The sequence below is a fragment of the Chelonia mydas genome, chromosome 1 (genome assembly GCF_015237465.2).
Source record: "Chelonia mydas isolate rCheMyd1 chromosome 1, rCheMyd1.pri.v2, whole genome shotgun sequence".
Classification (NCBI taxonomy): Eukaryota; Metazoa; Chordata; order Testudines; family Cheloniidae; genus Chelonia; species Chelonia mydas.
The window spans coordinates 310,098,061-310,111,929 of NC_057849.1; the positions used below are offsets into that span (position 1 = coordinate 310,098,061).

Consider the following 13,869-nt stretch of genomic DNA (forward strand, 5'->3'; position numbering starts at 1 on the left):
ATGATTGACTTCTCTCATTTAATACTTGGGCTTCACACCACAACAAATACCTGTTCCTGTCTGAGTTTGGCAAGAGAGGATCACTGCTAATTCAAAGAGGAATGCCTAAAGCTAGCAACTTTATGTGTGGGAGCAAATATATCTTATTACATAATAAAGAAGAAAGTCAATACTAATTTTACTCTTAAAAGGAGTATAACTAAGTAGTGTGTTGCTTGGTATAATTCAAACTTTCCTTATAGCCCCCAAGGTGTCAAAGGGCCAAGTGATGCCTTCTATCTGGTCCCTGAACCAGTCGTGGCACCAAACAGTCCTATCTGGTACTCTGCTCAGCCTGTGAAAGTGGATGTGATGGAGCAGATGTTGACCAGAATTCTGGTGGTCAAGGAGGTCCAAGAAGCACATGCGAAGACCCATATATCAGCATAGCAACAAGGACAAATGGATAAGTTACAACAATGCCCTTATTATAAAATTGTAAATACAATTTTTTTTCATAAGGCATGGAAGACTGTCTGTAGCTAACACTTTCTTTTTACTAGAAGATGACTGAATGCTATGAGTAAATAGCCTTTAACAGTACCAATTTGCTAAATTCCACAAAGTGGATTTCCTATTTTGTTCATATTTGTCTAATTATACTCGCATCTAAAGAGGGACAGATGTGGTTCTAGTACTAATACTGTGAAACACCAGCTAAATCAGAGTCCCAAACGTGTCATTTTGATTAATTTATAAGTACATAGCTCTTTAAACTGAATTGACAGTGGGAAGTGTATACAAATTCAGTTTTTATCAAAGTCCTCAATGGAAATAGTGGTTACTGAATTATATTACTTTACACTGTGACTTACTAATAGTGCAATGCAGGCATAATTTTCTCTATAAAACGAGTGACTTTTACATTTTTTTCCCTTGTTAAAAGGATGCTTCCATGACTAGTCTATTTGCAAAGGATAGACTTTGGAGAAGTAGTACTTTGAGAGGAGTAGGAAATCTAACCGCCTTAAATGCCTTGTGGCTAATATTTGTATAAGGTTGGATAGCTTACATTAAAACATTACTTTCAGTCAGCAGGGAAAGAATTTACCTCACTTTTGAAAGCTGGGGCAATAAAGACACCTGAAGCTCTGAGACTGTTCCTAATTCTAGGTTGTGGGTATGGGCATCGATAAATTTCTCACTACACCCTTGACACTTTATTGGAATCAACTGTGTACGTACAGAAGGCTCGCATAACACAGATCTATACAAATTTACCTCAGTTCAGTAATCTAGTGCCTTACCACAACCCAGCCACTTAAACATTGTAGCAGTGGCTGTAAAGTATCTTGTTGATGTAAGTTCACCTTTTCCAGGGAGATTTTGTATATTTTTCACATTATAATACTGTATAGATCACCAGTAGGAAAAATGGAGTTTTAGTGGAAGTATTATAGATTATGCTATGTTATCTTATTTACAAACTCAACACTAATTGTCTTGAAAATAAACTTTGCTTTTGATAGTGTTGTCAAAATTACATTTAAACATGAAGCTGAAACAAATGAAGTTGACCCACTGTTTTTGAATAGCTCACTAAAACCAGACTCGGATCATATTGTGCATAAACAATAAATGAGTTAAGATGACATCTCTTCAAATGCTTATCGACTGAAGAAGAATGCTGCCAGTTTATATTTGTACTATGAGTGGAGGCAGTAGTTTTTGATCCAAGATGGGAAATGTTACTATTGACAGAGACAAATATCTATTGCAGTGCATGACACCTAGTGCCAGCATGGTTGATTTAAAATTAAATAGGGATGGCATTTGATCTGGTTTATACCAGTATGTGCATGTTTCTCACTCGCTCTCTGGATATACAGACATACAACCTGCTGTAAATATCCAGAAGAATTTAAATGAACCTGTTGCAAATCACCATTCTGAACATATTTTTCTCCCATCTTTACTATGAAGAGAGAAGGTGAGATGGGTAAAACCTAGTAAATAACCCAGCCCATCTCTGCCAATAGAGGCTTGTTCCTACAACCTTCTCTAAACTCATTTTCAATTGAAAATGATAGGGCTTCTTCCTCTCAAGAACAGCCTCCCTTGTGAAGTGATGAAGCGTTTCCTGCTCAGCTTAAATTCTCTTTCCTAATTTTCTCTCTCTTCCTTGTTATGCTTTCAGAATTCCATCCTGCAAAGAGTCAGACATCTCTCCCTTTCAGTCTTTTAGTTAAACTGTCACAATCAATCCTCCCACCTCCTTTGGAACTGTTTTTTCTCAGAGCTACCTCTAGTTTGTCAAATTGTAGTATGATGCCCAGAGCATCGTAAATGCGGTTGTCAAGAGCAAGTAACTGGGATTAGTTTTTGCTGAGATGAATAGGCCAATAGATACTTTGTAACTGGAGTCAAACTAGTATGGTAAAGACATGATATCAATAACTGACAGACATAGAATAGGTCTTAAATCCAGTAACTCTAAAGGGCTTGGATCCTGGTTGTTGCAACTACTTGCATGACCTCCTACTGCTTGTTCTTACTAAGGGATTTTAATTATCTTTAGGTTGAGCTAAGGCACTTTACACAGCATTTAGAGTATGTGATCAGCAACCTCACTGGAAGATTGAATGCTGCTATTGTGGCTATAAAAGCATCATCTATACTGCATCTTCAAATCATTCAGAGGGAGTATATGCATATTGTAAACATAAACAGAGTAGGAAGAGATTAGGATTCATCCACTCATTTCTGACAAACAATTAACCTACAACTTCCACACCCTTCTTGACTGCTAAGACACCAGCACAGGAAGCAAATGTTTGAAGCGCATCTTATGTTACTAAGTTTACTATGCAATCAAAATTAGCCCAGCTGTTTAAGTTAGACATATGAACTATTGTAGATAAATTTTCACTTCCAAATGATACCCAGAGAAAGGTAAAAGTGCTGTAGAATTTACACTTGGGGATAATGTGAAAGCTGAGCTTATTTAGTCTTACAAGGCAAAGTTAAATTTTAATTGAGGTTAGGATGTCTAGAGTATGTAACTGAGCCTTCATTCTTAAGATCCATCCCACTTTGAATGAGCCTCTTTCTTGTTAGTGGTAGATATAATTCAGCTATATGAAAGGAAGTTCACAGCCCAAGTAAACAACCTACCCGGTTACTATTGTCACAGTTAATAGAGTGGTATAACTTGGAAGTGGATAACTTGGTTACAAATAACAAGGTCTGGTATAGATGCTACAGTAGGATATGCTACAGTACATTTTGGCAAAGCAGCAGCTCTGCTTTAGTTAAGGCAGGGAAGCCCTTTCTGTTTAAAGGTTGACTCTGAGTGCTCTAAAAGCCCCATGTTTATTTGAATTGCTTTGAAATTTGGTATGCCTCAGAGGATGGGGGGTAGAGTTAGTGATCCAAAGTTGGAGTTATTTGAGCAAGGAGTTTCTGAGATCCAGCATTTCTTAAGGTTGACATTCTGCCAATGGCTTTGTGTAGACTGGGGAATCAAACTATGGCTCTGATCATGCCCCAAATGGTCTGTCACTCAAGATTTATCCTAGCTACTGTATAATACCTACTAGCCGTTAGGGGAAGTAATATTGAAAATTTTATTCAAAAAAGTTAAGCCATCTAGATGTGTGCTAATGCCTTGCCACAGTAGTGTCAGCTGCCAACCTACATAATGGTCACTTAATAGATAGTTATTGACTCAACAAACATTTTTGTTTTAAAAAAACCCAAACGGATATTTACTGACAAAATACTTCATTAACACAGTTAGGGTTGGCTTGTGGTATTTCATGCCCTTCCAAAATAATGAGTTTTGTGCACTCTGACCTCTGAAAACCAGGAAGTGAATAGTTATGGTATGTGCTAATGCTCAACTCTTCCCACTTTGAATGACACCCAAATACACCTATTATCCCCCTTCCTCCCGCCCCCCACATTCTGCCTTTAGAAATAGTGAAGAACAGTCAGGGAATAGGGCATATGGACACTGAAAGACAGAGTATAAGGCAGATTGTCTGATATCACAATCCTAGTTCTTTGAGATGTGTTGCTCATGTCCATTCCATTTAGGTGTGTGTGCTCACCACATGCACCAGTGCCAGAAGTTTTTTCCTCAGTGTTAGCTGTAGGGGACTGGCTCTGGTGCCTTTGGAGTGGCGCACATATGTGCTGATATAAGGAGCGCCACCGGCTTCCCACTCCCTCAGTTTCTTCTTATCGCCGGCGATGGTGCTGGAACATCTCCTTGCTTCAGCAAGTACTCTTACTCAAAGGTTCTTCCTATCATTCATTGTGTAAATAGTTTGTTAGGTAAGTAGTTCTTTTTGTTCTCTTAATAGTTAGCTAATAGACTGTAGATAAGTTAGACAGTCCCCTAAGAGACTTAGCCCAGAGATGGGGCATGCCCCAGTCCCCGGGCTTCAAGCCTTGTGATCGCTGCAAAAAGCCTATGCAAATCAGCGACCCTCATCAAAGCTGCTTGAAGTGTTTGGGGAAAACCCATGTTAGCGATAAGTGTCACATCTTCAAGAGCTACAAGACCAGAACTAAAAAGGAGCGGGACATAAGACTAAGAGCGTTCCTCATGGAATTGGCCCTTGTGCCGGTCGCAGAGATCGGACGCCGTAGCAATGCCACTGTGCTCAGTGCAAAGTGCACTGCCGGCACTGGCCTCCCAACGCCGGTCCCCGGTACCTGCTGAGAAGCAGAGGAAGCACACCGGGAGATGGCATTCCCTGACATCCCATACTGAAAAGTGAAAGTCCAGAGAGCAGCATAGGCCTGGGCGGGGCAGCATGTCTCCGGAGCCCAGCCAGGTACATGCATCGCTGGTGAGGCTATCCAGCCACACTGGGTAGTGGCGGAGGTCCCATCCACGCCGGAGGCCTTCCAGACTGCAAAAGACATCATGTCTTTGCCGTTGCCATTTCTAGAGGGAAGCCAGCACTGGGGCCCATGCAATGGGCTCTGTCTGTGTGGCATCTCTCCCCAGCACCGTGGTGGTTGACGTCGAAGCAGTGATCCTCAGGAACGTGCTTCTTCACTGACCGGAGTTCCCAGCACCATTTGCTGGACTCTTGGCACTGGTCCCCCAAGGCGTGGCATCGCTCGCCCAATGTTTGGCGCAGAGCAGTAGCACACCACCAGTCCCTGGAATCATGGCACTGGTCACTGGAGCACAGGCATCGCTCCTCAGGGCAAAGAAGTTCACTAAGACCATGCCGCCGATCCCTGGGACCATAAGACTGGTCCCCGGTGCCGAGATGCAGATTGCCAGACTTATGGCACCGATGCCAGGGGTCGAGGTGGCTTTCTCTGCCATCTCATTCTCTGTCGCCGGACTCCCACTGCCATTCCCAGAGCTTTAGGCGTAGATTGCTAGTGTACTGTTGCTGATTCGCCGAGCTCTGCCACCGGTCTCCGGCCAGGCGGCACAGGGACCCCGAGCCCCAGCCACAGATGCTGGGATGGTAGGCGTGGAGGGGATATGGACATAGTGTTGGCACTGCAATGGTCTCCAAGGCAAAAACTTTCCTCCTCCTGGCTTGGAGGCTGAGGAGGTAGCAGGTCCGTCTTGCCAGGTGTACCCAGCCAGATCTGGGGGGGGGTGTGGGGTGCTCATTCAAGGCCACCAGCCAGAGCAATGGGCCATTCCGTGGTACTTTTGGAACCCATGGGGGTTCCCCCAGGCATCAGAGACCCAGATGCAGCATTCAGTTTTGGGGATTCAGGTGGGGGGTCTGCAACCCATATTGGACTCATGAGGCATCAACAACTATCTCAAGAAGTTGAAGTTCTGCATGGTCTCCCCGGTCTCCATTATCCCATCCCTGGAAACTGGTATACTGCCCTCGACTTGAAGGATGCGTATTTTCATATTTCCTTTTTCCATGGACACAAGGTTCCTGCGGTTTGTAGTAGGATAAATCCACCACCAGTTTGCAGTGCTTCCATTCGGCCTGGCTACTGTGTCAAGGATGTTCACGAAAGGCTGCGACCACCGCCATGCATATCTGAGGTGCCAGGGCATTCAAATCCTCCCATATCTAGATGATTGGCTCATCAAGGGTCATTCACGGGCACGAGTCCAGCACAGCATCTGGTTGGTGCAAGCCATGTGCCAAGCACTAGGTCTGCTGTAAACAAACAAAAATTCACATTGGTCCTAGTACAAAGAATAGTGTTCATTGGGGCAGTTATAGACTGTACCTGAGCCATGACCTCTCTCACAGAACCCAGATTCAAGGCAATGTCAGGTCTCATCGCCCAACTCACCAGCCACCCTCTCACCACAGCCACGGTATGCCTCAGGCTTCTATGGCATGTAACGGCAAGCACTTACGTAGTTCAACATGCACAACTACATCTCAGACCATTCCAGATGTGGCTAGCATCAGACTATAACCTAGCCAGGCTCCACCTGGACAGAGTCCTCACAGTTCTGCCACAAGTACTTACTGCTCTGGAGTGGTGGTCCAACCCAGTAAATATACCTGAAGGAATATCGTTTGCGACCCCGAAACCCACAATGGTGCTAGTGTTGGACGTGTCTGACTTGCGCCTGGGAGCCCACCTTGGATCACTGTGGCTGTGATCCAGGGAAGAGCTGGCAATGCACATCAATGTCAGGGAGCTCAGGGCCCTCCAGTTGGCTTGTGAAGTGTTCTTTTTGCAAGTGTCCTGTCAGGTGGTAACAAGCATTGATGGACAATACGGCCTCCGTGTTCTATGTGAATAGACAAGGAGGAGCATGGTCCTCAGCCCTCTCTCAAGAAGCCCTTTGACTGTGGGACTGCATGCCATACACATCAAAGTCCTACATCTCCCCGGTGTCTGAAACACGCTGGCAGATTGCCTCAGCAAGTGCTTCTTTTCTCACCATGAGTGGTCCCTCCACTCAGAGGTTGTCAGAATGATCTTCCAGAGGGGGGGAACTCCCCAAGTGGACCTGTTTGCCACCAGGTGGAACAGGAAATGCCATCAGTTCTGCTCCTTTCAAGGGCTCAACAGCAGATCACCATCCTCTCTAGGCTCGCTGGCCTTCCCTTCGAGCCTCTTGCCTCCTGTTCTTTCACATCCGTTGTGGAAGGTTGCTTTCCTTGTGGCTATCACTTCAGTGAGGCGAGTCTCCAAGATTGAAGCCCTTAGGTTGGAACTCCCATACACGGTGTTCTACAAGGAGAAGGTTCAGTCCACACCCTGCCTTCCTGTCGAAGGTGGTGGTGGTGTCTTTTCATGTTAGCTAGGACATTTTCCTCCTCATATTCTGCCTGAAGCCTCACTTGTCCACTGAAGAGAGGCACTTACACACCTTGGATGTCTGGCGGGCTCTGGCTTTCGACTTAGAGCATGCCAATCCCTTCCTTAGATGACTCAAACTCTTCCTCGAGGTGGTTGAGGATGAAAGGCTTCCCGGTGTCTCCTCAGAGGCTTTCGTCTTGGATTACTAACTGTATCTGTACTTGCTATAGTTGGCACAGGTCATACCTCCAAAGATAGCGACAGCCCATTCAACTAGAGCTCAGGCAACGTCCGTAGCCTTCACAGCACAAGTCTCTATCCAGGACATCTGCAGGGCTGTAATGTGGTCGTTGGTATACACCTTCACAACCCATTACACCATTACTCAGCAGGCCAGAGATGATGCTTGGCTTGGCAGAGCTGTGTTGCTATTGACACATCCATGAACTCCAACCTGCCTCCAGAAATACTGCTTGGGAGTCACCTAACATGGAATGGATATGGGCAAGCACTCAAAGAAAAAAAACCTTCTATAACCACTGTTCTTCGAGATGTTGCTCATGTCCATTCTATGACCTGCCCTCCTCCTCCTCTGTCCGAGTTCTATCGAGCAGGAACTGAGGGAGGGGGGAGCCCCTTATGCTGTTGCATACACGCGCCACTCCGGAGCCAGTCCCCTGTGGATACCACTGAGGGAAAAACTTCTGCCACTGGTGCATGGGGTGAGCACACACAACAGGGAATGGACATGAGCAACACATCTTGAAGAACAATAGTTATGGAAAGTGAGAAACTTTGGCAGAAAAAAATGGTTACTAAAACTAATCCCTCCATTCATCACAGCTATACTTAACAGTGAATGCATCTGTAGTGCATGCAGATAATTCTTAGTGGATATTGCCAGCTCCAAGGGGGCCAATTAAGGGTGCATTGGCATATACCTATACTTTGTGTTTTCTGGTTCTTCTTTGAGTGGTGGTCCCTATGTGTATTCACTATGGGTGCACCTGCATTCCGTGTGCCTGAGATGAATTTTTCACTAGCAGTGTCCATTGGTCTGCACCTGCTCCTCCTTATGCTCTGAACCGAGGGCTTGAGAGGCAGCATAGATTGACCTCCTATCCAGTTTCTTTCTATCACTTGTCATCTGAGACACAACTTCCTCAGTGTCCACCAGCTTTCCTAGCATTCCTGCTCTTAGGTTTAGCTGTTGTGAATAATTGCTCTTTAGATAGTTTTTAGTAATAGCGTCAGGGCTAGGGTTTCCCCATAGTACCTGTACAAGTCTGGGCACTTAGTATGCCCAAGTTCCCTCACTTCAAATCCTGCCTGGGCTGCCCCCGGCCTCTTCCGGGTTAGTGCTCCCTACAAGAGCTGTTTATGCTTTTGTGGGGAGACCCACCCTTTGAAGTGCAAGATACGTCATTCTTTCCCTCAAATGTGACAGCGCTGTAGAACCTCGATGGAGCCTTTCATATGGCCCCAATCTGACCCTGGGTCTTCTGGCTCTGCCATGCATTGGATGGAGCCACCGCCTAGTGCCCCTCTAGCCCCTGCGCTCCTTAGCTCTGCATCCTCAGAGGTCAGACCCAAGGACTCATCCAAACTCAGAAGTGAGGAGGGTAAAGGCAAGCACCCTGATAAAAAGTAGGAATCACCACCTCTTGCATCCTCTAAGAGGAAAGGGCTACCTCTCCCATAATTTCAGGCTCTGGTACGAGTGTATCTGGAGCTCACAAAGAGCATGGTTCCCTTTGAGTTGTCATCTGGTATGATAATTCAGTCTACAAATGTACTCTAATTGAGTTCAGCTGTAAAAAGTAAGTTCATAAGATGTCACCGTAACCTATAACAACACATTGATAGGAACAGGTGCAAGAAAACCAGACAAACTGAATTAGTCCAAACAAAAAAGCCTGCTAATATAATTCAGACTCTATTGAGATCATATTTAATAAACAAGCAAATGTGGATCTGGAAATTAACCAAATTGGTTTGTTGGGTGTTAGGACTAACTTGTGGACAGAATGGGCTATTCTACCTACCAAACCCTTTAGCGTCCTTGAGACTTTGGGGAGAAAATAACAGATGGAGGCTATTGCTGTGAGCTTCACCATCATGGCTGCCATCCCTACCATTTCCTGTGACCCTGAGTGGTCTTCATCCTAATCCTGAAAGATCTCCTGATCAGACCAGAGAGAGGGACCCAGATAACATTGCCAAGTCTACTAGCTGTAGCTGAATCCTAGCAGCACTTGGTTGAAATGGGATCAGACTTGAACAACAACAGTTCCAGCCCACCTCAACTATCTTTCTCTCTTTTCCCCAAAAGGAAAGTTATCATCTCTGACAAGGGGGTTTTCCTTCTAAAAATGCTCTCCTGGGGAAGGGATGTTAAAAAATAAGTTTACTTTAATGCTTTACTTTTCAAATGTTAAGTTTTTTCTTTTATCTTTAATAAAATATTAAAAGGATGTTTAGTTGTATTTGCCGTAGTACAAAACAGCCTGAGGTCTCTGTGTACCAAACCTCAGACCTTGTTTTACACTGTATAATGTGATGGTGACTAGTTGATGTTAATATCTTTGGCTCACGTACTCCATCTAAACAAATACATGTCACTCTGGGTGCTCCACCATAGGATTTGTGCATACTCAAACACTCTTGGAGATTTTAATCTGCAGTGTCTGAGGGTCTACACCAGTGTTCCCTCTAATTTTTCCCACCCATGTGCAGAATGAATTTTGTTATGTGCACCAATATGGAGGTGATGTCTGACACATCACCTTCATATTGGTGCACGTAACAAAATTCATGGGGTGGAGTGGGGCCAAGGGGTTCTTGTGGGAGGGTGCAGGGGTGGGAAGGGACTGGCTGGGGGTGTAGGCACTGCAGCTGGGTCCGGGCCGTTCTGGGGTCAGGCTGGGTCTATGCCACTCTGGCCGTTCCTGGGCCTGATCTGGCCGCACCTGGGTCTGTGCCGCTGCAGCCGCATTGCCCCAGGCCTCATCTGCCCGTGGCAGGTCTAGGCTGCAGTTGGGGCTGGGGGAGACACACCGCTGGTCCCCACGTGGGTTCCCTAAGCTCCTGCATGGTGCTAAATAGGCTGCTGCATGGCCATGCAGTTTACAGGGAACTTAGATCTACACCTGCACTCTATACATCCTCATGCTCTGGTGCGAGAGTATATAAAGAGAGACTCATTACTCCTCCAGTTCCTTCTCAACCATCCTCAACTCGAGCTGGAGCACTGCAGTGTCTGCTGCTAGTTATCAGCATCCTTTTATAAGTATTTAATTTCATTCCTTATTGTTTTTACTTTACTTTAGCATACGTTTGTGCTTTTGAGGGTAAGGGGTGTTTTCCAGCTGCCCCTTTCCTTGTGCTGCTGGGGCCTCCCTGGTTGGGTTATGCCAAACCCCTCAGGTTTCAAAGTCCATCAGCCCTGCTACAGGTCTTCATCCCTCATCAACAGGCATTCTAGCCGAGTCAGGGAGTCTCTCATCCTATGAAAATGGAAGGTCTACACCTCATTTAAAAACAGTTCTTGCAAGCTGAGAGAGCTCCTTAAGGCTCATGGAGTCTAATCTGTCCCAGTACACTGGCCTCACATGCTTAGGTTACAGTGGTGTCTTCCACAGATCGTGGAGCAGTTTTGGAAACTAACCATTCAAAAAGGAAAACCAAATTCTTGCAGAGAGACTCCAAAAGAAGGGGAAGTCACTGTTCAAGACTGGAAATAGGGAGAGCTCATGCTCTGGTAATGGGTACTGCTATTGGCTCTGGTACCAAAGCACCAATACCTACCAAGACTTGTGGTATACTTGCACCAAGAAATCTTCTAGCAAATCATGCTGAGAGCCATTGTTGTCGCTACTGAAGCTAAGCCCTCTAACCCCAGAGACTTCTCCAGGTGCTATGACTCTTAAGAAGCTTTCTTCTAAGGTTCTGGTATCACCCCCTTTAGGTCACAGCCACAAGAAGTGCATGGACCATCCCTCTGCACTGTCTCTGGTATATTCCTCCTTGGGGTGCATAACTATGGAGTGCATGAATTGTACTGCTGCACCCTCTCCCTGTCTCTAGCTTCCCCACTACTGTCCAGGTTCCTCTCTCACAAAGACCTCCTGCAGAGGAACTGGAATCACCCCTCTGAAGCGGTACTGAGAAACTCTTCCCCAGTATTGCTAGAGAACTTATCCACTTGTACTGCATCCCAGCATAAAATCTTGACTGCTGGTACCAACACCATTACCAGCCCCACCTTAGCCTCCAAAATGGACATGGTTCCTGGTACCACTTCCTGGAGCTCCTCTACTGGAGGCAGAAGAAGAAACCTCCTCTGACTTGGACATTTCTGTCCAGGACTGCACCTCCATCCCAAACCCACCTTCTTCGCTGTAGGTGTTTCCTGGGGAAAAGATCCCAGATGTCCATATCACTCCTGGCAGGAAAACCCCATGGACCTTTTCTCTATGCACAACTGTAGTGGATCTTCTGAAACCCCATGACTCCTTAAAGTGACCAGTATTGTAGGTTAGCTTCGTGTAAGAGACCCATTTTGGACTAGCAGCTACTAGTACCACAATAGCCTCCCCAGGAAGTAGCCACACAGAGGCAAGAAGATTCACAGATATTAAGGTCAGAAGGGACCATTATGATCATCTAGTCCGACTTCCTGCACAACGCAGGCCACAGAATCTCACCCACCCACTCCTGTGATAAACCTCTCACCTATGTCTGAGCTGAGCTATTGAAGTCCTCAAATTATGGTTTAAAGACTTCAAGGAGCAGAGAATCTTCCAGCAAGTGACCCGTGCCCCATGCTACAGAGGAAGGCAGCAGTTGAGGCAACACTTCCATCTGTTACCCCAAAATTTGGACCCATGGCACCCTAATAATGGTCTGTAAACCAATTGTCAATCTGGCCCATCGAAGTAGGCCCTCCCTAGAAGAATTACCCACGTTTTACCAGGGAGTTTGTCTCAAGCAGTAATTCTTTGAAAACAAAGTAATCATTTGTAACCATTATATAATCAAGAAAGACGACAATATAACACAATACAAGCTACATAGCAATACAGCTCTCCAGATGCCGGTGGTGGTGGGACCCTTGGAACTGACTGGCCACCACACTGGCGGGGATCCCTGAGCTGCCCAGCCACCAGTGGTGGTGGCAGAGGAACCCAGGAGCTGCTCAGCGGCCACGAGCAGCCACCCCCCGCCCTGCAGTTCCCAGCCACCTCTGGCCATGACAGAGGGATCCCGGAGCTACTCAGCGGCCATGGGAACCCGTGCAGCTCCCCAGCTACTACTGCTGGCCAGGGCTCCCCCCCGCAGCTGCTCGCCACTGCAAGCAGCTGTCCCCTGCCTCTGGCCATGGCAGAGGGACCTCAGCAGCTGCTGGAAGCCCCCCCTCCCCCAACCAGCAGTGGCAGGGGGACCCACTCCCCCCCACCTGCTCCAGCTCCACGGGGACCCTGCTACTCCCAGCTACTGCAGGTTGGGAAGGGGGGCAGGGTGGTGGACCCTCCTCCCTCCCTCTTTTGTCAGGAATGTTTTTAGTAAAAGTCAGGGACAGGTCACAGCTTCCATGATTTTTTTTGTTTCTTGCCTGTGACCCATCCATGACTTTTACTAAAAACAATGACAAAATCGTAGCCTTAGTAATAAGGTGGTGGCCCGCCCTAGAGGAATTGCAAGGGTAGTACTAGGGGGTTTTTGCTGACCTGCAGAGGATTCCCCAGAGCAGGCTAATCCTGCTACCCCTTGGAAGAACACGGATACAGGCTTTCGCTCAAAGGATTGACATGCAAACAGTAATTCTTCGAAAACAAAGTAACATTTACTTAAGGTGTCAAGGCTAATTCCCCACTCTGGCACTTTGAGTGCAGAAGGTGGAGGCCCATAAGGATTCTAAAAAAATAACACTGGCCACTCTTGTATTAAACTCCCAAGGTTACCAATTCAAGGTCAGAGAAAAGCTGTAGATACTGCCACCACCAAAGTGCAAAAAAAATCCCCCGTTTGAGAACCCAGGAAGGCGCACTTGAGAATTCCTTCCTGTGGGGTACCCTCAAGCCCTTTCATCCCCCTCCCCCCGCTGGGAAGAGCTGAGAAAGGAAATCAGTTCTTGCCACAGACAATTAAACAACATGTGCACAAACCTCTTAAAACAAAAATCCAATTCTGTTCTTAAAAAAGGTAAATTTTATTAATAAAAAAAGAATACATACATCCGGGAACTCAGGCTATTGCTAGATTTTAAAAGAGCAACTACAAGAATTAAGCACCAAGACTAGCTTTCTTGAGGTCCAGCTTAAAGGTTACAAGCAAAACAAAAGCACCTCGGGTTAGCACAGAGGAATCCACAAGCCATAACGAAATAAAAGGAATAAAACTAATTGCATCTTTCTAGACATTCCTGATCTACTTAGATATCTGGGGTTTTAAACGAGTAGTTTCTAGGTAGGATACTGAGGATTTTTTCATACCTGGCCCAAGCTTTTATAGCATAGCTGCTGCCCTCTTTGCCCCTCCCCAGGAGGGCAGACAGACAGACAAAAGGGGAGTCTTTTTTTTTTTTTTTTTTTTTTCAATTTAAAAAAGTTCTAGCCTTCC

General features: G+C 46.0%; 1 protein-coding gene across 4 annotated transcripts in view; it reads left to right on the forward strand.

Moving 5' to 3' along the window:
- Positions 1–9,722, forward strand: part of LOC102939425 (transcriptional regulator QRICH1) — a 36,018-nt gene extending 26,296 nt beyond the window's left edge. For 3 of the 4 annotated variants that reach the window (XM_027819251.3, XM_027819250.3, XM_007056864.4), the window contains exon 9: positions 243–9,722. In XM_027819251.3, the coding sequence (XP_027675052.3) occupies positions 243–429 (187 nt within the window). In that variant the 3' untranslated portion in view covers positions 430–9,722. The remainder of the gene's footprint in view (positions 1–242) is intronic. The other variant, XR_006292073.1, reaches the window with a different exon arrangement.
- Positions 9,723–13,869: the final 4,147 nt, after the last annotated feature.